Raw genomic sequence first — 22,858 nt, forward strand, 5'->3', positions numbered from 1 at the left:
ATCATAATTTTAGCTCAATGGAGACATGTACACATTGTCCTTACTTGACCAGCCTCCCATATAGCACAGGCTGCCAATATAATAGTCTGCAGATGTCACCTGTCCTTGGCCACACTCCCAGTAGCTCCTGCATAGCCAGAATTCTCAGCAGACACAAGAGTATGATAACTAAATTAGATGTGATAGATGATGAAGAATAGGTTGTTATGGTGGGTTTTGGATGTTGTTGAACTATTCAATGTAGTCACGTGTATCAATGTTTTGTTGTACAGATGGAGGCAGAGCACTGCATGCTCCTGGCTGTTCCACATGGACGGGACTCCTTTGACTTCCTGCAGCAGCAGAACAGCCTTCGTAACGGCATCATCAACTACCTGATCATGAAGCAGGCCGCCGGCATCGTCAATGTGTCGGCGCCCGGAACGCACCAGGTGAGTGAGGCAGCAGAGATGCTCTTCATTCACAGCCAGTGGCGCACTAATTCTAAATTCATGTGGTTAATGTTGTTGCTATGTTGGACTGTGGTCTTGACTATACTATTGTTTTCTACTTGTCGTGGGTTTTATGGGACTACATATTCTGTTTGGATATAGATTAATTGTGATTTGTAAGAGAATGTTTTATATGTTTTCACAGATATAAAAGAATATTCTTTTATCATGTCACTTTTTCAGCCTGCGTACGTGGTCCACATCTTCCCGCCGTGTGACTTTGCCAATGAAAACCTTGCCAGGATATCACCGGACCTACTCCACCGCGTGGCTGAGATCTCCTACCTGCTGGTGGTGATTGCCACCTGCTGAGCGCGGAGGCTCGCCACGAACCCCATGAAGACGTTAATTGAGCAGCAATTCATTTGTCTGACTCATCTTACCGACTGTGACGTAGCAAAACCAATCATGACTCTTGTATTATGCATTCTGAAGTACATTCAATGAGTAACATATCTCAATAAAAAAAATTTGAAATTCACTAAAAAATCAAGTTCCTAAAAAATGAACTAAAATTGTGGGTGTATTAATTTACAAAAGACCTTACAGGACTAATTGATAACTAAACATGGAGCATAAAATAAATTCTGCAGAAAGACATACGAACGGAAACAAAATTATGGAGACATTAGATAAAGATTTATGCACAGCGTGTGGTTTTCTTTGATAGAATGTGCATAGTACTTACCTACAAGGACAACGTGGAAAACAAATACGACGGTTTGTTGAAAATGTGTACAGGAACATGTGTGTACAGTGGTGTGTATTGCTTTGTGTGAAGGAACAGAACTATGACGGCATTCAGTGCAGAAGTTAGTGTTCGTTAACTTCATTATTATTGGAATTCCAGATTTGGTGAATGTATTTAGTTTTAAATACTTTTCACAGAACAAGACATTTAAGGATGCCTTATACAGGTGTGATTTATACGAAAATGAGAAAAAAAGAGCATTTATGAAACCTTAAACAGGAATACATGTTGTGTTAGAAGAGTGTGGAAATGATAGATTAATGTCACTGTTGTGTTTTGACTGTTTTGTGTAAGCAGCTTGCAACATCCAGATGTTCCTTTAGCCACAATGTATATGAACTCCATATTATCAGCAAGCAGTGATGTGGCCAAGTGTGGTGCAGGGGCCTTGTCTGTTAACGCTACACTGCTGCTTTAAAGGATGCACTGAAGGACATACCAAATAAACATTGTCATGACTCACTTCACAGGAGTGATGTATGAGTGTTGTGTAAGTTGTGCAAGACACAAGTTTTGTGTGGCCTAACCAGCCCCGGGCCCAATGGTGCCCACATGCCGCCTATGGTATTTAGATGAACTGTATAGTTGTACATATTGACATGAATTGTAGAATAATTCTTTTTTACTATTCATTTTGGTGGAACTGTACTTAAAAAAGCTGCCACAACCACCATCATGAAGGTGATTCACACACAGCTTGACCGGCAGCTCGGTGAAGCTCTGTGTCTTTCCAAATGTTATTCATGTGTGCACACTGCACTCAGGGTGGCTGTGTGCAGCATGCTGTTATTTTGTGTGCAGATCTACGCATGGAGTCACCCTGATTTATTTATTATCAGCCATCTTGATCATAATTCATCCATCTCATCCACACTCCCCCTCATAAAGAAATGCTCTTCTTACCACTCCTCCACAGACAGATGCACATACACCAAAATCATTTACTTCTTAATTGTGTCAGAGGTATTTAGTACTTTCTTGGTATATATTGTCTAGCTAATCTTACCTTCCCCAGACTTCTGCTTGCCCCCTTCCTGGCCTTCTCAGCACAGCCCTCAGGAAACTTCTGTTATCTTGCTGCAGCACTTACACTAAGGCATCCCGTCATCCCCGTGTGTCTGCATTTCTTAGATGCGTTTCCTAATTCCTAATTTGTAAAGATGCTTTATCATGGCCGAGCGCCCTGAATGTGTTGCAGGTGTGTTTCCTCAGAGAATACAGTTGTCACTCCATTATCGGGACCTTTCGCCTGGACCACACGTTCAGTGCAGAGCGGAGGTGTTTTGTGCAGCAACACTTGTACAGTATTTGATCTGGCAGGGTGTCAGGATTAATTGAACTTAATTAGCTGGGTTGCAACATTTTTCACCTTGTACAGTATTACACATTGATCCCTTGAAGCATACGGTCCACTTTGAGAAAATGTTGCACAGGTTGAAGACGCTTACTACTTGTATATGGCAGAGCAGAATCATTTTAAAAGAAATTTCAGGGAAGCAAAAGGAATGTATACTTTAAATTTTAGTCAGGACAGGAAAGACAGTTCTGTAGAAATACTAAACACTCTGCCACTGCTCTGTGTGGTCCATGCTGTTCTCTGTGTTCCTACTTGGTTGAAATTTTGCTGCTGTTCACTGTTTAGTCCCAAAAAATTGCTTGGTGTAAGGATCGTCTCGTCAAACAAAAGGTTGATGATTATAAATTTGGCTCAAAGAATTAATGATTTTTGTATTAGTATTTTCAAATGAGATAAAGGCACTAAAAATTCTAAGTACACAGGCTTCAAGAGGTCTGGATAAGTGAGTGGTCGCAGTATTCTGAACATCTCAATTATTTATTCTCTTCCAAGCTTCCTCATGCTTATAAAACAATACCATGTGAACAGGGCTTACACTCTCCCTTCCAACCGGCTATTAAATCTTGCTTCTCTATCCCTCTACTTGATTAAGGTGTCAGATTCTCATAAGGTAAGAAGGCGCTTATTGCGGACTAACCTGCCGCTGTTATGTCACTTTGTTAGATATTTAAAAACTATCACAAAGTCTTTGGTTTAGAGTTGAACTTTTCTCATTTCTGCACTATTTTTAGTTTCTCAGCAGGATTCACTCTATTGTGTGTTTGCTCAAGAAGTTAGCGGAATTCTATTTTAACTCTTTATTAATATTATGTATAATGTGGCAAATATATTTTTGATGTACAGTTTGAAAATGTGAAAAATGTTTAAATGTAAGTGTACTTGTTAAGTGTTGCATAAAAGAGATATGAAGTGTGTCTGAGGCGTTTGTAAATAGGTCTAAAAAACTTTTAGGCTGTGATCCTCAGTTCTCTAGAAGCTTCTTTGGTCAGAAAATTTATTGAGAAGTCCAGTGACCAATTTAAATTATTTCAAAACCCAATAAAGATCACAATGGAATATACCAAAAGTTTCTGTCACATACATTCCTTTACACTCCAGTTTTATTTATTCATTATTATGTTTTTATTATCTTTATTTTTTTTATTACCATCAGTATAAAACTTCAAGGTTAAGATTCGTTTTAGTACCGTGCCAGACTTTAATTACCTACCTTATGAAACATCACTAGCTCTTCATATATCTTTTCTACAAACGTTCAACAGTCATGGAAACCCTTTCAAAATCCAATGACAAGATTTTTTTTTTATTTCCTAATTATTTTATCCTCCCAGGCCTTCCCTTCATCTGAGGGTTGGAGATAGAGAATGATTGGGAGGTAAATAAATTGTTGAGGAATACTTATGACACTTTGAGAAACCGTAGGAAAACTTGTCCATCTTGAATAAATGAAATAGAATGTCAGTCCTGTCAAAACAAAACAAAAAAAGGTAAAGAAGGATGTAACGAAATATATGAATTTAGGGCTAATGATAAAGGAGCCGTTGGAGAGTCAGACCTGATCCTCTTACACACACACACACACACACACACGCTGACCGATGGTGCTTCAAGACACGAGGAGGAGAACGAACGTGATGGTGCCGGGGGCCGCGACTTGAAGGTACAGATATATTTGCACGTTTTCCCATATTTTGACAACTCTATTCTCATGCTGTGTGTTACTTTGCAGATCTGAGCGGCCTATTTAAGCGACGTATAGTATCTGTGGGTAAAATAGGAGAGATAGTTGTAATCACCCGAGGGCAGTTATGAATGTCCTTGAGCGATTGTGACGATTGTTTGCTCTTTAAATCAGGCGGCGGGTTGGTTGCTGTCCCTACCGGTGAACGTTATTGTGCTCCATGAGGTTAGTATTTCGCGGCATTGAGGTAAGGTAAGGATAGGGTCATACCAGTGTTGCCAAATAATCATACCCAGAACATCATATTTCGTCACTCATAAAATAATCGCCAAGTCATTTTTTAGCGATTTCCTGGTTTTTGTCTACATCAGTTTTTCAACATGTGACGCCCAATTTTGTATAGTTGCCTTCGACATTCATGGTTTGAGTATACTAGAATTGGCCTCTTCATTTCTGCCTTAACCTTAAGCCAAATGAGATAGTGACAGTTCTCTTCTGATTTCCTGTAAAGTTTAAAATAATGACTTAGGCGGTCTGTTTACGAAGGTGACGATTTTCTGGTTTCTGACTACACAAATACCGATAACTGCCGATTTTAACGATAACTAAATGGGTTGGAAATCGGCAAATATAAGAGGCTGAGTACGACAATTAGGTAACGTTGGGGCGTACGTTGTTGCTGCTCGTTGTCTCGGTGCTCATCTTCGTCACGTTGGCCCCTGAACACCTGCAGCAAAGGATGTGAGGAGGGTGTAAGACTAAACGATGTAGGGAGTTACACCCTCGAACTTACATCCTCTTTTCTGGATCTGGCCCACCTTGCCCGGGTTTACCCAGTCACCCATTTATCTACCTGCCCCAGAGGGATATAACAGTTGCTACGCGTCGACTTCCCATTACGGGAGTCGAACCCATGCCCGCCTATTCGTAGCCACTGTACCACGGAGCAGGCCACGGAGGTTAATATTCTTGCGGAGATAGGTTACCGTTTGTTATAGTTAAGGCGGGGGTCTGGTAGTTTATGTTCAATAGATTCCTGTTGGTGTGTTATTGGTAAATGGTTAACAAGGTAATTTGAACAGCCAGGACAGACAAGCACACAGCTATTTATGTACAAGATCACAAACACACATTGACATTGATCCACACACATACACAGCGCAAACAGTCAACGTACTCGTAACACATACGTGACTGGAACAGCCTCCCTCAACAAATTTTAAGACTGCGGTACACTAGACTCATTTAGAAAACAAATACACGTTCACTTGTCACCACAACACACCAATTAACACTAACAATTACACTTGATTCACTTCCCTCCCCTGCACACTCGGCTCCCTCGTTCCCCCGACAGCCAACACAAATATGCGTGTTATGCACCTGTACGGGTAAAGACCTACATAGATATTCAGGCCACACAGATCCTATGGTTCAGGCTAATTGGTCTGTCCTTAAACCTAAGAGAGAAGAGGGATTGTACTCCATAATAGGGCTTCTATAGCCATTGTTGTATCATGTTAGCAGCCAAGGCCGATGTCATCCTGAACTGTTCCGCGTCTTCTCTGTTTATCTGTTATGAGAACGGACGCTATAGCCGCGCGCGTCGCTTCAATAATAATTTAATTTCTTTGCAACTGAAACATCATCGCCACACTCGTCATACTCTTGTCGGTATTCTCAGACAACTCAGCTTTTCACGGCAAATATTTCCAAAGGCCAAAAAAGGAGGCTGATCGGATTCTAATGAGTTTTTTTAAAGGTTCAAGGTACAGAAGAATGGGCAAACCACCAGAAGGGTCATAAAACTATCCCTGGAAATCCCCACAACTCCTACGAAAGCCTAGTCAAGTGTGTGCGTCACTATTTGGGCAATGAATAGGACTCTGTACCTCGCAAGCAAGATGACATAATGCTACCTGCTGACGAGCTGTTTACGTAATCTATCTTGATCAACTGTTTCAAAAGTTAACTACCATTTATTTGAGGTACTTGCATGCACCTTTTTTCTCGGGGGTGATTGATTATCCATGTAGCCAGATAGGAGGGAGTGCAGGACTGCGTAGGGAAGCATTTATACCCTTTTTATAGTCTGTGTGAGGGGAGAGGCTAACGCTGCCCCCTCCATCCCCCCTCACCTCCATAACCAATCCCTGGCTCCCTCCTTGTGGCTGGATGGGTCACGTGTGCAGGTTATGTACTGTGGAAGACCAGTAGATTTTAGTTTGTTTTTACTAAGGGATATATGCTATAGTTCAGCGTGGCCTCGGTGCTCATCTCCGTCGCATGGTGAGGCTGATGATAAATGTGCAGTGTTGCGCCACGATTCGAGGAACTGACTTAAGTACTCAGAAAGGAGGGAAGGAAGGTTGAAAGAAGAATATAAATTAAAATAAGACGAAGAAGAGGAGGACGAGGAGGAAGGCGAAGAAAATGAAGACAAGAACAACTTTTTTCTTCGGCCTAGTAAGACGAAAGAAAACGAAGAGGAGGAAGAGAAGGACAAAGAACAAGAAAACTATAACAAGATCAACAACAATTAAGTCTAAAACTGAACAACGAATGTTTTTCTTTTTTTTCTCCTTCGGCCTAGTAAGATCGCTGGAGTGTAATTCCCCACCGCGCCACACGTGCAGCCTGGCCCAAGGTCCATTGGATAACAGGGGAAATGGGGAATAATAGGCGATCCTTAGACCTTCGCCCCCCACACCCCCGCCCAGACCGTAGCCGCCACAAGACCCGCCCCTCCGCGCCCCTCCCCACCTCACCCGGGCTTTGTTACGGGGCGGGCAGGTGGCGGGGCGAGTCCAGGATCACCCTGGCTTCCCAACCCTTACGTCATTCCAAAAATAACTGAAGTAAGTAGTGACCGATCAAGAAATGCCTCCAGTGGCCAGTTGAAAGCATTACTACGTATGTGCTTTCTGCTGTCACGTCGATGCCTTCACGCGCCAGCCCCGGGTTCTCTCTTGCCTGCAGGAGAGAGGCGTGACGGTGGTAAAAAGTCGTTTAAATTGTGGCAGGCGGCTTCAGGTAACAGAAGAAGGCAAGAAGCGGCCTTGTATTAGCAACCGGCCACGAAGCGTATAAAAGGGCCGGCCGCCCCTACCGCCGCACAGTTCCTGCCACTGCCTCTGCTGCTGCTAACAAGGTGAGCCTCTGCCATGTCGCCTCCTGAGTACACTGCTGAGTAACACTTGCTTGCCGTGCCCTTGTGTGCCTGGCGTGACTCACTGTCTCTCCGTGCTGCCCCGCAGATGGTGTCCCTTCACGTGATGGTGGTGCTGCTGGCGGCCTGCGCGGCTCCCTCCCTGCAGCAATTCGCGGCGCCGCCCGCCTCCTGCAGCCACTGGTGCAGGACTCCCGAGAACCAGGTGTACTGCTGCAAGGAGGGCAACGAACCCATCCCGGAGCGCATTGTGGTGAAGCCTGGCCGCTGCCCGCCCGTACGCCCCGTGTGCCCCCCCGTCAGGAACTTCGGCGGCCCCCCCGCCCACTGCTCCAGCGACAGTGACTGCAGCAGCTACGACAAGTGCTGCTTCGACAGGTGCCTCTCGGAGCATGTGTGCAAGCCGCCCCACAATAACGCTTTCGGCCACGGCAGCTTCGGCGGCAGCCAAGGAGGGTTCAACAACTTCGGCGGCAGCCATGGAGGGCACGGCAACTTCGGCGGCAGCCAATTCGGACGCTAAGAGGGGGACATGATGGAGTAACTCATGGCCATTTTTTTGTTTGATTTTAAGATAACTAATTATTATTATTATTATTATTATTATTATTATTATTATTATTATTATTATTATTATTATTATTATTATTATTATTATTATTATTATTATTATTATTATTTTATTTATTATTTTTTTATTATTATATTATTATTATTTTTTCGGGTGAGGGGTTATAGTTTTAAGACAATTCATGGCGGATATTAAATGCCGCTCTGAGAAATACTTCATTTTTATTGTAAGACCAAGCTTTTTACTTTTTGTTATCAATAAAAAAAACATTCCTACAAAAAAAAGTTGCTTTATTTTCACTTTGCCTAACGAAGCTCCGACGGTCAGACCGCGGCCCATACCTCGACCCCTTCGCTGCTTACCTACACTCTCAGATCTGATAAGTCTTTCATAGAGGCTGTGTTAGTATTTCCATGGGGGGTAGTTTTATGAGCCTAGTGATGGTTAGACAAGGTTCCTGCACCATGCACCTAAAGAGCACTCCTGAGAACCCTACTAATCTCCACTGTGGCCTTTGGAAACAATTATTGTGAGCTGAAAGCGTCTGAGAATACTGCTCCAGACGCTGCCGCCATCCAGGGCAGCCGAGGAGGAGGGAGGCGTGGGAGAGAGAGAGAGAGAGAGAGAGAGAGAGAGAGAGAGAGAGAGAGAGAGAGAGAGACTCGCAGGGCCGGTTCTAGGCATTTTGGCGCCCCTGGGCGAGATCAGAATTTGGCGCCCCCTCTCCCCGCTCCCTCCCCCCAACACACACACACACACACAATGTGCATCATACATACGCACGCACACATACAATGAAAATCGCCACGGTCCACCGATCACCCTGCTATTACTGACTCATCACCATCCGTACCATCGTAATGACTCACATGAGTCACGTATTATTCTACAGTGTTACAGTAATGCATGGAACAAAATTCAAACACCTCAATGGTACTTCTATTTTTAATTCAAGAAATATTGAGAATATATTTTCCATGTAATGCATAATATTGATAACATTTAATGAACGGAAATTGGGCATGTATTGTGTTCAATAGTTTGCATTGATATTTCAAGTATTTGGTTCACTTGAATTCTGAAAAAAATGAACAGAAAAGTATTGGTCAATTTGGTTCCATTGAACCTTGATATGAAAAAGATATAGAACAGCATGCACAAACAGTACAGTTTCCGAGTCTTTGAATAATTAAGGTTGGCCATACATCATTATGAGCCTGGGATGGGTTGGTGTATAGCAGGGGCTCAGCTACTTGCCATGAGTTAACTGTAAAGCAGATAGAAAACACGTATGATTATTGAGCCATAATTTACATGTAAAACCTACTGCTGTACTACACTATCCTGTGCCTCAGTCACATCCTGTAATTTACTTTGTATTGACTATCAAAATGCACACCAACCTGGTCCCAAGTTCATGATACTATATGGATGATGGCCATCTGACATTACATTATTTTTAAAATGTGACACGTCTGAACTTTCTCGCTGCAAAGGAATCTATGATTTGATTTCACAAAATATACCTGCCTAGATTCTTCAAGATTTATGCTTATTATTGCTGGTCCATTCAGACGGTCTTGAGCCATTGTAGACCTAAGGTAGGTTTTCAGTAACTTCAACCTTGAGAAGCTCCTCTCAGCAGTAGCAACTGCCACTGGGATAGTGGCAGCTATTCTGAGAGCCACCCACATATTTGGATAAATTTCCTTTAGTCTTTTCTTTTGAAAGAGAGTAAGAAGTTCCAGGGTGGTCATGTTAGTTTCTGGCAAAGAGGAAAAAGTCTGCATCTCCATGGCCAGTTCCCTCCCATCCGAATCAGACTCTCCACCGCTGCTCAGGGTCTTGCTAAGTGTTTCACATTGCTTTTTTACCTCATCGTTGGGTAGGTCAGGGAAGTTGACAAATACTTCAAACTTTTCCTGTACTTTATCCAATGTCTGGAAACGTTCTTGCAGTGACGCAATACAAACATCCACCACAACATTGAAGAAGGAAATTTCCATTTTCTTTAGTGCGTCACTGACTTCCTCATCATTATGGAAAATATAAAGTCGTTTCATCTTATTCTCGCTACCAGTCAACTAGTATCAGTGACAGTCAGTCAATCTTGCAAAGTTGCAGTGACTAGCGGATGTGCGGCGTGCCACACAAAATCAGAGTTGACTGACTTGTACAGGACCAGGACCTGTCTGTTTTGCCTGTAGCCTGTACGCTGGGGCGGCACGCGAATTAAACGGTAACTTGTTCCCGTTCCCCACTTTCATACTTCCATTGCATTGGGGACTTATTGCAAATGCAGGGGGGGGGGGGGGGATTGTATATTGCGGGGAAGAGCATAATGGGTGCAACCGTGCAAAATGCCTAATTAAGCACAGGAGAAGAAGATATCCAAATATACATGTAACTTATTCATACTTCACATCACTTTTCACTCCCTTACTAGTGGGCAATATATAAATAGATTGCACTTTTAAGATAGAAGATAGATAGATCATGATATGTAATTTGTATTCTAATACTATATATAATTATAAATTTATAATATACCTTATAGCTCGATCGAGTTCATAGTGGCAAACTAACGTCACTTCATTTCAGAAAATATAGTTGAATTTTGATAGACGCCCAACGGCGATCTTTTTATTTATTTATTTATTTATTAATACACATTCGTGAATTCCGTGTTATTATTTGTTTTTTGCCTTTATAGGCGCTGCCGCGTCCCCCTCCAGATGGTGGCGCCCTTGGCGACCGCCTATATGGCCTATGCCAAAAACCAGCCCTGAGAGAGAGAGAGAGAGAGAGAGAGAGAGAGAGAGAGAGAGAGAGAGAGAGAGAGTGTGGTTTATGGACATATTAGGCTAGCGTTGTTTTCATGGCCAAGGCGGCAGACATAGTAGGCTACAGCACAACAGGAAAGGGCCCACAAGACGCTGTTCCTGCTCTAAGAAAACAGACGTTCCAACACGTAACCAACACTAGGACGGAGAGGCATCTCTATCACCCTCTTGAAAGCTTTCAAGTCGCATGAGGTGAAGGAGGAAACAGATCAGTTGGCACCACGCTGGACGGTTCTTCGCTCGAGTATTTGCAGTCCGGGGCGCACATTCTCAAACGAAGAAGTTATTGGGATTCACATGGCTGGATTCATATCCCTGGCGGTAGTTCTGCAAGATTTATACGCCTCGAACAGGAAAAAAAACAACCATGAGAACCTGCGGACCTTTTCTTCATGTTTCGGCGGTGGTTTTGCAAGATTTATACTCCGCGTGCAGGAGAAAATACTCCTGAGAACCCGGCGGATCTTTTTTTCATATCTCTGCAATTAGTTTTGCAAGTTTTCTACTCCATGAAGGGGAAAATCACTGTAGAGAACCCGGCGGATCTTTTTTTCATATCTCTGCAATTAGTTTTGCAAGTTTTCTACTCCATGAAGGAGAAAATCACTGTAGAGAACCCGGCGGATCTTTTTTTCATATCTGCAATTAGTTTTGCAAGTTTTCTACTCCATGAAGGGGAAAATCACTGTAGAGAACCCGATGGATCTTTTTTTCATATCTGCAATTAGTTTTGCAAGTTTTCTACTCCATGAAGGGGAAAATCACTGTAGAGAACCCGATGGATCTTTTTTTCATATCTGCAATTAGTTTTGCAAGTTTTCTACTCCATGAAGGAGAAAATCACTGTAGAGAACCCGATGGATCTTTTTTTCATGTCTCTGCAATTAGTTTTGCAAGTTTTCTACTCCATGAAGGAGAAAATCACTCTAGAGAACCCGATGGATCTTTTTTTCATGTCTCTGCAGTTAGTTTTGCAAGTTTTCTACTCCATGAAGGGGAAAATCACTGTAGAGACCCCGATGGAGCTGTTTTTAGATTTCTGTGCAATTAGTTTTGCAAGTTTTCTACTCCATGAAGGGGAAAATCACTGTAGAGAACCCGATGGATCTTTTTTTTCATATCTCTGCAATTAGTTTTGCAAGTTTTCTACTCCATGAAGGGGAAAATCACTGTAGAGAACCCGATGGATCTTTTTTTCATATCTCTGCAGTTAGTTTTGCAAGTTTTCTACTCCATGAAGGGGAAAATCACTGTAGAGAACCCGGCGGATCTTTTTTTCATATCTCTGCAGTTAGTTTTGCAAGTTTTCTACTCCATGAAGGGGAAAATCACTCTAGAGAACCCGATGGATCTTTTTTTCATATCTCTGCAGTTAATTTTGCAAGTGTTCGACTCCATGAAGGGGAAAATCACTTTAGAGAACCCGGCGGATCTTCTCAGCGGCCTTCAAATGATCGTAGCAAGAGCCTGAAGCGTTTCAGTCCACGAGTCCTACAGGAGGCTAACCTCGAGCAGCGGAGGGCGGTTTGTGCTGCCCGTTCGGACGAAGAGCAGCTCGTCAGATCAGCAAGTGGCTCAGGGTAATGTTCTTAAACGTGTCTGGCTCCCACTACGACTATTTTCCAAGGCCACGGAGCATGGATGGAGTGAATGCAAGGGTTGTGTATTCGAAAACGAATACTTCAAAATCCTTCGAATACGAATTCAAATACACTGAAATGGTTTTAATTCGAATATAAATACTTCTTGAACGTATTCATGGATACGTTCATGAATACTTTTCATTGAAAAATACCTTCGAGACGTAACTGTATAACACTGCTCTAAAGTTTTGCAACGGGAAAACAAACTTATGAACAATGCTTTATGACTGGTGCCAGTATCCAGTACAGGGATAGCACGTTTACCTTACAACTTGTAAGGAACAACGGCTGTTATTTCCGAGAATGAATTTTGAAGAACTCGTCAGATTATTCGCAGAATACGAATACTTTTCCCTTGTATTAGAATACGAATGAGAATACTTTGATTTATAGCAATAATTATTCGAATACGAATACACCCAAATACGGTATTCGAATGTATTCGAATACGAATACGAATACTCCATCCCTGCCACAGAAGAGATTAACCGGGTTTTCACAGACTCATTATGCCTCTCCCTCCTCCCCTCCGTTTCAAGGGGAGTTTTCGGAGGGACCAGCGCGTCAAAACTATAGACAGACATAAATAGTGTTGGGTGAGACAATACAAATGGAATCCACTCAAATATTTCCTTTATTTTAACTTTTGATTATAAAAAAAGTAAAAATCGGTTGGCACAGACATCCCTCGGCGACTTAAGACACAACATTGTGAGAAGAAAAGCCTTTCCGAGAGAGAGAGAGAGAGAGAGAGAGAGAGAGAGAGAGAGAGAGAGAGAGAGACTAGCCCCACTTAGAAACCAAAGCCGAAGGGGGGTTTGCACACATGCTCCTGAAGACAGGTGTCGAAGCAGCACTTGTCGAAGCCACCGCACCGCCCGTCGTTGGAGCAGGTGGCGGGGGGCTGCTGGAAGCTGCGGGTGGGGGGGCAGACGGGCCGCACGGGGGGGCAGCGGCCGGGCTTCACCACCCCGACGAGACTGGGGACCTCACGGGCGTCCTCACAGCAATAAGCCTGGTTCTGGGGCGTCCTACACCAGTGGCGGCAGGTGCTGGGCGGGGCCACGGGCGAGGGGAAGCCTCCGAACAGCCCACCAAGACCGCCCCCGAAGTTGTTGAAGCCCTGTCCGCCGAAGCTGTTGAAGCCGTGACCGTCGAAGTTGTTGAAGCCTTGACCTCCGAAGCCTAGTCCCCCGAAGCCTTGATTCCCGAAGCCTTGATTCCCGAAGTCTTGGTTCCCGAAGCCTGGTCCCCCGAAGCCCGGTCCGCCATGCCCGCCGAGGAAGCGAGTGTTGGGCTTAGCAGCGTTTTTTTTGTCGTCCTTGTCGTCCGCCGCCACCACCATCACGCCGGCGGCCAGGAACAGCAGCGTCGCCTTCATCTGCGGCGGGAGGGAGAGGGAGAGGTGTGAGAGGAGAGGAGGCGAGGGAGAGAAGAGGGAGAGGTGTGAGGAGGAGGAGAGAGAGAGGAAGAAGAGGTGAGAAGAGGAGGAGAGAGGGAGATGTGACAGGAAGCGAGGGAGAAGATTGAGAGATGTGAGAAGCAGTGGAAGAAGGAGATGAAGAGAGGGAGAGGTAAGAGAGGAGGCAATGGACATGTAGGGCGTCGCGTATGGATGGAATAGTGTATATGTAAGTATGTATGTATGTGTGTATGTATGAATGTATGTATGTATGTATGTATGTATGAGCCAGAGGTGCTAATTAAAGGTGCGGCATCAATATTACCTTTCTTCGCCCACAGGTGCTTGTTGACGTGCTAAGGAGGGAGAGCACCGAAGCCAAGTGTGTGTGTCCCCGGCCCCGCGACCCTTTATAGCAGGTGAGCTTCAAACTGACCTTCGCCGCCTTCCTCCTTTCCTCATTCACCTTCCCCCTCCCCTCCCCTCCTCTCTGACACCCTACTTCTGTCAGTCCGAAAAAGTGTGAGTGTGTGTGGGAGGGAATGAAGAAAGATATTGAGGTACGAATATTACGTAATATCAAACTAGAATTGACCGCAAAAAAAAAAAAATGACAAGGAAATGAGCGGACCAAGTCTACTTTTTCGACGTTTCTATTGACATTTCGGTTCATCCCATACGTAACGGGAGGGAAACCTTTCGTAACGGGATGAAGAGAGAGAGAGAGAGAGAGAGAGAGAGAGAGAGAGAGAGAGAGAGAGAGAGAGAGAGAGAGAGAGAGAGAGAGACATAGTAGGCTACAGCAAAACAGGAAAGGGCCCACAAGACGCTGTTCCTGCTCTAAGAAAACAGACGTTCCAACACTAGGTCGGAGAGGCATCTCTATCACTCTCTTGGAAGCTTTCAAGTCGCATGAGGTGAAGGAGGACATAGATCAGAGTTGGCACCACACTGGACGGTTCTTCGCTCGAGTATTTGCAGTCCGGGGCGCACATTCTCAAACGTTTCGACGCCTTGCTACATTTATTTAGCTCTCAAAGAAGTTATGAGGAGTCACATGGCTGGATTCATATCCCTGGGAGTAGTTTTGCAAGATTTATACGCCTCGAACAGGAAAAAAACAACCATGAGAGCCTGCGGACCTTTTCTTCATGTTTCGGCGGTGGTTTTGCAAGATTTATACTCCGCGAGCAGGAGAAAATACCCCTGAGAACCCGGCGGATCTTTTTTTCATATCTCTGCAGTTAGTTTTGCAAGTTTTCTACTCCATGAAGGGGAAAATCACTCTAGAGAACCCGGCGGATCTTTTTTTCATGTCTCTGCAGTTAGTTTTGCAAGTTTTCTACTCCATGAAGGGGAAAATCACTGTAGAAAACCCGGCGGATCTTCTCAGCGGCCTTCAAATGATCGTAGCAAGAGCCTGAAGCGTTTCAGTCCACGAGTCCTACAGGAGGCTAACCTCGAGCAGCGGAGGGCGGCTCGTGCTGCCCGTTCGGACGAAGAGCAGCTCGTCAGATCAGCAAGTGGCTCAGGGTAATGTTCTTAAACGTGTCTGGCTCCCACTACGACTATTTTCCAAGGCCACGGAGCATGGATGGAGTGAATGCAAGAGTTGTGTATACGAATACGAATACTTCAAAATCCAACGATTACGAGTACGATTTCAAATACATTGAAATGGTTTTGATTCGAATACAAATACTTCTTGAAAGTATTCATGAATACGTTCATGAATTCTTTTCATTGAAAAATACCTTCGAGACGTAACTGTGTATAACACTGCTCTAAAGTTTTGCAAAGGGAAAATAAACTTATGAACAATGCTTTATGACTGGTGCCAGTATCCAGTACAGGGATAGCACGTTTACCTTACAACTTGTAAGGAACAACGGCTGTTATTTCTGATAATAAATTTTGAAGAACTCGTCAGATTATTCGCAGAATACGAATACTTTTCCCTTGTATTAGAATACGAATGAGAATACTTTGATTTATAGCAATAATTATTCGAATACGAATACACCCAAATACGGTATTCGAATGTATTCGAATACGAATACTCCATCCCTGCCACAGAAGAGATTAACCGGGTTTTCACAGACTCATTATGCCTCTCCCTCCTCCCCTTCGTTTTAAGACGAGTTTTCGGAGGGACCAGCACGTCAAAACTATAGACAGTCATTTATAGTATTGGGTGAGACAATACAAATGGAATCCACTCAAATATTTCCTTTATTTTAACTTTTGATTATAAAAAAAGTAAAAATCGGTTGGCACAGACATCCCTCGGCGACTTAAGACACAACATTGTGAGAAGAAAAGCCTTTCCGAGAGAGAGAGAGAGAGAGAGAGAGAGAGACTAGCCCCACTTAGAAACCAAAGCCGAAGGGGGGTTTGCACACATGCTCCTGAAGACAGGTATCGAAGCAGCACTTGTCGAAGCCACCGCACCGCCCATCGTTGGAGCAGGTGGCGGGGGGCTGCTGGAAGCTGCGGGTGGGGGGGCAGACGGGCCGCACGGGGGGGCAGCGGCCGGGCTTCACCACCCCGACGAGACTGGGGACCTCACGGGCGTCCTCACAGCAATAAGCCTGGTTCTGGGGCGTCCTACACCAGTGGCGGCAGGTGCTGGGCGGGGCCACGGGCGATTGGAAGCCTCCGAACAGCCCACCAAGACCGCCCCCGAAGTTGTTGAAGCCCTGTCCGCCGAAGCTGTTGAAGCCGTGTCCGCCGAAGTTGTTGAAGCCTTGATTCCCGAAGCCTTGATTCCCGAAGCCTTGATTCCCGAAGCCTTGGTTCCCGAAGCCTGGTCCCCCGAAGCCCGGTCCGCTAAGCCCGCCGAGGAAGCGAGTGTTGGGCTTAGCAGCGTTTTTTTTGTCGTCCTTGTCGTCCGCCGTCACCACCATCACGCCGGCGGCCAGGAACAGCAGCGTCGCCTTCATCTGCGGCGGGAGGAAGAGGGAGAGGTGTGAGAGGAGAGGAGGCGAGGGAGAGAAGAAGAGGGAGAGGTGTGAGGAGGAGGAGAGGGAGAGGAAGAGGAGGTGAGGAGAGAGGGAGATGTGACAGGAGGCGAGGGAGAAGAGGGAGAGGTGTGAGAAAGAGAAGTGGAAGGAGATGAAGAGAGGGAGAGGTAAGAGAGGAGGCAATGGTCATGAAGGGCGTCGCGTATGGATGGAATAGTGTATATGTATATATGTATGTATGTATGTATGTATGTATGTATGTATGAGTCAGAGGTGCTAATTAAAGGTGCGGCATCAATATTACCTTTCTTCGCCCACAGGTGCTTGTTGACGTGCTAAGGAGGGAGAGCACCGAAGCCAAGTGTGTGTGTCCCCGGCCCCGCGACCCTTTATAGCAGGTGAGCTTCAAACTGACCTTCGCCGCCTTCCTCCTTTCCTCATTCACCTTCCCCCTCCCCTCCCCTCCTCTCTGACACCCTACTTCTGTCAGTCCGAAAAAGTGTGAGTGTGTGTGGGAGGGAATGGAGAAAGATATTGAGGTACGAATATTACGTAATATCAAACTAGAATTGACCGCAAAAAAAAATGACAAGGAAATGAGCGGACCAAGTCTACTTTTTCGACGTTTCTATTGACATTTCGGTTCATCCCATACGTAACGGGAGGGAAACCTTTCGTAACGGGATGAAGAGAGAGAGAGAGAGAGAGAGAGAGAGAGAGAGAGAGAGAGAGAGAGAGAGAGAGAGAGAGTGGTTTATGGACATATTAGGCTAGCATTATTTTCATGGCCAAGGCGGCAGACACAGTAGGCTACAGCACAACAGGAAAGGGCCCACAAGACGCTGTTCCTGCTCTAAGAAACAGGGATGGGGTGAATACAAGAACTGTGTATTCGAATACGAATACTTCATATTTATGCGAATACGAATACTCTGAAATACTGATAATTCGAATACAAATACGAATACTTCATGAGAGTATTCGTGAATGCATTCATGAATACTTTTCGTTGAAAAAAACTTTTCATGTTGGTAGCTCGGAAATGAGCCTAATATAGTACTAAAGTTATTCAATAGTAAAATGACGTCATGAACTTATAACTGATGCCAGCATTCTGTACATGTTTGTCACACCTAGACATATTTGTTTTCCAAAATATTCAAGTATATTTCTAAGCTGTGCTGAAAGAAACACAACAAAATGTGTATTTCACTATAATACATGTAATATCCAGGGATTCCAGAGTGTGTGTGTGTGTGGGGGGGGGGGGGGGGAACAAAATAGAGAATAAATCCAACAATGAACCTGGAGCAACACACCCTACCATTGGCAAGAGGCAATTGAGGGCCGCAGCCCTGCGGCTGCCAGATCGAATTGACAAAAGTTCCCTGATTTGCCTAAAATTTAGCTATATATATATATATTCAGGAGGACTGTTCAATGATTTTTGACTCTAGATTCTAGGATTATAGATAAAAAAAAAAAAAAATATATATATATATATATATATATATATATATATATATATATATATATATATATATATATATATATATATAGCTAGCAGGGACGAGAGAGGGAAGGGGAGGGACGGTATACGGGTCTCATACAAGTCATGACACCGTTAGAGGATGAGGGAAGGAAGAGTGAACGGTAGGGGAAGGATCTAGTGATCCAGAGAGGCCTCACAAGTAGGTTGAAATGCAATTGACCTGTATCATACACGTCGGACAAACAGGAACGAAGATTTGAATACGAATACTTTTCCCAAGTATTCGAATACGAATGCGAATACTTTGATGTCAGATGACAAGTATTCGAATACGAATACCCCATCCCTGCTTATAAAACAGACGTTCCAACACGTAACCAACACAAGGACGGAGAGGCATCTCTATCACCCTCTTGGAAGCTTTCAAGTCTCATGAAGTGAAGGAGGAAACCGATCAGTTGGCACCACGCTGGACGGTTCTTCGCTCGAGTATTTGCAGTCCAGGGCGCACATTCTGAAACGTTTCGACGCCTTGCTACATTTATTTAGCTGTCGAAGAAGTAATGGGGATTCACATGGCTGGATTCATATTCCTGGCGGTAGTTCTGCAAGATTTATACGCCTCGAACAGGAAAAAAACAACCATGAGAACCTGCGGACCTTTTCTTCATGTTTCGGCGGTGGTTTTGCAAGATTTATGCTCCGCGAACAGGAAAAATACTCCTGAGAACCCGGCGGATCTTTTTTTCATCTCCATGAAGGAGAAAATCACTCTAGAGAACCCGGCGGATCTTTTTTTTCATATCTCTGCAATTAGTTTTGCAAGTTTTCTACTCCATGAAGGGGAAAATCACTGTAGAGAACCGGGCGGATCCTTTTTTCATATCTGCAATTAGTTTTGCAAGTTTTCTACTCCATGAAGGAGAATATCACTGTAGAGAACCGGGCGGATCCTTTTTTCATATCTGCAATTAGTTTTGCAAGTTTTCTACTCCATGAAGGAGAATATCACTGTAGAGAACCCGGCGGATCTTCTCAGCGGCCTTCAAATGATCGTAGCAAGAGCCTGAAGCGTTTCAGTCCACGAGTCCTAGAGGAGGCTAACCTCGAGCAGCGGAGGGCGGCTTTTGCTGCCCGTTCGGACAAAGAGCAGCTCGTCAGATCAGCAAGTGGCTCAGGGTAATGTTCTTAAACGTGTCTGGCTCCCACTACGACTATTTTCCAAGGCCACGGAGCATGGATGGAGTGAATGCAAGGGTTGTGTATTCGAATACGAATACTTCAAAATCCAACGAATACGAATACGAATTCAAATACACTGAAATGGTTTTAATTCGAATACAAATACAAATACTTCTTGAAAGTATTCATGGATACGTTCATGAATACTTTTCATTGAAAAATACCTTCGAGACGTGGTAACTGTGTATAACACTGCTCTAACGTTTTGTAACAGGAAAATAAACTTATGAACAATGCTTTATGACTGGTGCCAGTATCCAGTACAGGGATAGCACGTTTACCTTACAACTTGTAAGGAGGCGGTGGCTGAGTGGTAAGCGTGCGGGCTCCACATTCACCGCGTGCTGGACGACGTGGGTTCGAATCCCCACGCTACCACCTGGGATTTTTCAGTCACCGCCGAGTGGCCTAAGACTACCCACATGCTGTCCTGAAGACCACCCATCAACCCGGACTCTAGAGGAAACCGTCCAAGCGAATCAAGAACGAGCTCCGGGGGGCAGCATGAGCCAAGAAAAGATGGCACCAGTATAAAATACACCTGCCTGCGCCATGACGGGCTGCAGCCGACGACCAACCAGGCCCCTCAAGAAAGCCTACCGGCGTCATAGGTTGACATGAATAAAAAAACCGGCTGTTATTTCTGATTATAAATTTTGAAGAACTCGTCAGATTATTCGCAGAATACGAATACTTTTCCTTGTGTTCGAATACGAATGAAAATACTTTGAGTTGTAGCAATAATTATTCGGAAACGAATACACCCGAATGCGGTATTCGAATCGTATTCGAATACCGAATACGATTACTCCATCCCTGCCACAGAAGAGATTAACCGGGTATTCACAGACTTTCATTATGCCTCTCCCTCCTCCCCTCCGTTTTAAGGGAGGGACCAGCGCGTCAAAACTATAGACAGACATAAATAGTGTTGGGTGAGACAATACAAATGGAACCCACTTAAATATTCTTTTATTTTTACTTTTGATTATAAAAAAGTAAATTTCGGTTGGCACAGACATCCCTCTTCGACTTGACACAAAATTGAGAGAATAAAAGCCTTTCCGAGAGAGAGAGAGAGAGAGAGAGAGAGAGAGAGAGAGAGAGAGAGAGAGAGAGAGAGAGAGAGAGAGAGACTAGCCCCACCTAGAAACCAAAGCCGATGGGGGGTTTGCACACATGCTCCTGAAGACAGGTATCGAAGCAGCACTTGTCGAAGCCACCGCACCGCCCGTCGTTGGAGCAGGTGGCGGGGGGCTGCTGGAAGCTGCGGGTGGGGGGGCAGACGGGCCGCACGGGGGGGCAGCGGCCGGGCTTCACCACCCCGACGAGACTGGGGACCTCACGGGCGTCCTCACAGCAATAAGCCTGGTTCTGGGGCGTCCTACACCAGTGGCGGCAGGTGCTGGGCGGGGCCACGGGCGAGGGGAAGCCTCCGAACAGCCCACCAAGACCGCCCCCGAAGTTGTTGAAGCCCTGTCCGCCAAAGCTATTGAAGCCTTGACCTCCAAAGCCTTGTCCCCCGAAACCTGGTCCCCCGAAGCCTCCCCCGAAGTCTTGATTTCCGAAGCCAGGTCCCCCGAAGCCTTGATTCCCGAAGCCTTGGTTCCCGAAGCCTGGTCCCCCGAAATCCGATCCGCCAAGCCCGCCGAGGAAGCGAGTGTTGGGCTTAGCAGCGTTTTTTTTGTCGTCCTTGTCGTCCGCCGCCACCACCATCACGCCGGCGGCCAGGAACAGCAGCGTCGCCTTCATCTGCGGCGGGAGGGAGAGGGAGAGGTGTGAGAGGAGAGGAGGCGAGGGAGAGAAGAGGGAGAGGTGTGGGGAGGAGGAGAGGGAGAGGAAGAGGAGGTGAGGAGAGGAGGAGAGAGGGAGATGTGACAGGAGGCGAGGGAGAAGAGGGAGAGGTGTGAGAAAGAGAAGTGGAAGAAGGAGATGAAGAGAGGGAGAGGTAAGAGAGGAGGCAATGGACATGTAGGGCGTCGCGTATGGATGGAATAGTGTATATGTAAGTATGTATGTATGTATGTATGTGTGTGTGTATGTATGTATGTATGTATGTATGAGTCAGAGGTGCTAATTAAAGGTGCGGCATCAATATTACCTTTCTTCGCCCACAGGTGCTTGTTGACGTGCTAAGGAGGGAGAGCACCGAAGCCAAGTGTGTGTGTCCCCGGCCCCGCGACCCTTTATAGCAGGTGAGCTTCAAACTGACCTTCGCCGCCTTCCTCCTTTTCTCATTCACCTTCCCCCTCCCCTCCCCTCCTCTCTGACACTCTCTATTTCTGTCAGTCCGGCTCTTCCTCTTTTTCTCCCTCCCTTTTTTCTCCCCTTGCTCTATCCTTCTCCAATTTCGTGCTGTTTCTTATCATTCCCTTCCTCCCTTTCCTCGTTCACCTTCCCTTCCCCACCCCTCACACTCTCTCTATTGCTATCTATTCGTTTCTTCCTCCTTTTCTCCTTCTCTCCCTCCATGCCCCCTTTCTTTTTCTCCTTCTATCTTTCTCTACTCTCATTTTTGTTTCTCATTCGTTCCTCATTCCCTATTTTTCCTTTCTCCTTGTCTCGCATTAAATTTTCTCCTTTCCCTTTTCATTATCTCACCTGTCCTCTTCCCTTCATTACCTGCCTCTCCCTCTTTACCTTCCTTTTGATTGCTTTCGTCAGGTTTGGTTTATACTTTTCCAGAGCGAAGGATTTATTTTTATTAACGCTCAGTCTTTCTTTCAGTAACGTCTTTTTTTTTATGTCCCAAGTTAATGTCTTTTCCATTTCGGTATTTTATTAATGTGATTTTACTTTGGCATTGTATTCTTGTATTGTTTTGTGTTCTATCTTCAGGTTTTCTTTTGGGACAAGTCTTCCAAACCTTTCGTCTCGTTTCCCTCTCTGTACCATATAAACTTGAGAACCTTATGGGAATTATTTTATTCCCATAGGGCTCTCAAGATTATATGGTACAGAGAGGAAAATGAGAAAAAAGATTTGGAAGAGTTGTCCCATGTATGTATGTATGGGGGTGGCGGTGGGTGGGGGGTATTCCCTAAATTAAAAAAAAAAAGGTTATTCGTGGCCTATCGGGGAGAAAGCTTTGGCCCTTCAAACCTCTTAGTGCCATAGGTGGTTTGATCTTCCAGCCTCTCTCACAACCAGGGTTACCAAATTATCGTACTCAGCCACTCAGCACATCGCATTTTCCGGTTTCTGAGTCACAGCTATCGCAAACAAACGCCAATAAGTAATGCTGTTAACGATA

At 45.0% G+C, this 22,858-nt stretch overlaps 5 protein-coding genes across 13 annotated transcripts in view; 2 read left to right on the forward strand and 3 right to left on the reverse strand.

Annotated features, from left to right (window-relative positions):
* Positions 1-3,657, forward strand: part of LOC127003446 (msx2-interacting protein-like) — a 153,486-nt gene extending 149,829 nt beyond the window's left edge. For all 9 annotated transcript variants that reach the window (XM_050870156.1, XM_050870148.1, XM_050870151.1 and 6 more), the window contains 2 exons: positions 273-431; positions 675-3,657. In XM_050870156.1, the coding sequence (XP_050726113.1) occupies positions 273-431; positions 675-803 (288 nt within the window). In that variant the 3' untranslated portion in view covers positions 804-3,657. The remainder of the gene's footprint in view (positions 1-272; positions 432-674) is intronic.
* Positions 3,658-7,271: 3,614 nt separating this feature from the next.
* On the forward strand, positions 7,272-8,304 carry LOC127003448 (antileukoproteinase-like). Its single transcript, XM_050870158.1, has 2 exons — positions 7,272-7,431; positions 7,538-8,304. Exon 2 carries the CDS (start codon positions 7,538-7,540, stop codon positions 7,970-7,972), a length of 435 nt encoding a protein of 144 aa, XP_050726115.1. The 5' UTR covers positions 7,272-7,431; the 3' UTR covers positions 7,973-8,304.
* A 4,818-nt stretch (positions 8,305-13,122) lies between these two features.
* LOC127003452 (uncharacterized) lies at positions 13,123-14,385 on the reverse strand. Its single transcript, XM_050870160.1, has 2 exons — positions 14,234-14,385; positions 13,123-13,887 (listed from the first exon to the last, which is right to left on the reverse strand). The coding sequence occupies exon 2, from the start codon at positions 13,885-13,887 to the stop codon at positions 13,300-13,302; it is 588 nt and encodes a 195-aa protein (XP_050726117.1). The 5' UTR covers positions 14,234-14,385; the 3' UTR covers positions 13,123-13,299.
* A 1,892-nt stretch (positions 14,386-16,277) lies between these two features.
* LOC127003636 (uncharacterized) lies at positions 16,278-22,003 on the reverse strand. The gene is made up of 3 exons (XM_050870545.1): positions 21,848-22,003; positions 17,176-17,316; positions 16,278-16,850 (listed from the first exon to the last, which is right to left on the reverse strand). Exon 3 carries the CDS (start codon positions 16,848-16,850, stop codon positions 16,278-16,280), a length of 573 nt encoding a protein of 190 aa, XP_050726502.1. The 5' UTR covers positions 17,176-17,316; positions 21,848-22,003.
* LOC127003451 (uncharacterized) lies at positions 20,667-21,850 on the reverse strand. Its single transcript, XM_050870159.1, has 2 exons — positions 21,707-21,850; positions 20,667-21,357 (listed from the first exon to the last, which is right to left on the reverse strand). Exon 2 carries the CDS (start codon positions 21,355-21,357, stop codon positions 20,752-20,754), a length of 606 nt encoding a protein of 201 aa, XP_050726116.1. The 5' UTR covers positions 21,707-21,850; the 3' UTR covers positions 20,667-20,751.
* Positions 22,004-22,858: the final 855 nt, after the last annotated feature.

This window comes from Eriocheir sinensis, chromosome 25, assembly GCF_024679095.1.
Source record: "Eriocheir sinensis breed Jianghai 21 chromosome 25, ASM2467909v1, whole genome shotgun sequence".
In the NCBI taxonomy this organism is placed as follows: Eukaryota; Metazoa; Arthropoda; class Malacostraca; order Decapoda; family Varunidae; genus Eriocheir; species Eriocheir sinensis.

Excerpts from the sequence above, each read along its gene's own strand:
- LOC127003452 (XM_050870160.1), bottom strand. The coding sequence starts at position 13,887 with ATGAAGGCGACGCTGCTGTTCCTGGCCGCCGGCGTGATGGTGGTGGCG.
- LOC127003451 (XM_050870159.1), bottom strand. The coding sequence starts at position 21,357 with ATGAAGGCGACGCTGCTGTTCCTGGCCGCCGGCGTGATGGTGGTGGCG.
- LOC127003636 (XM_050870545.1), bottom strand. The coding sequence starts at position 16,850 with ATGAAGGCGACGCTGCTGTTCCTGGCCGCCGGCGTGATGGTGGTGACG.
- LOC127003448 (XM_050870158.1), top strand. The coding sequence starts at position 7,538 with ATGGTGTCCCTTCACGTGATGGTGGTGCTGCTGGCGGCCTGCGCGGCT.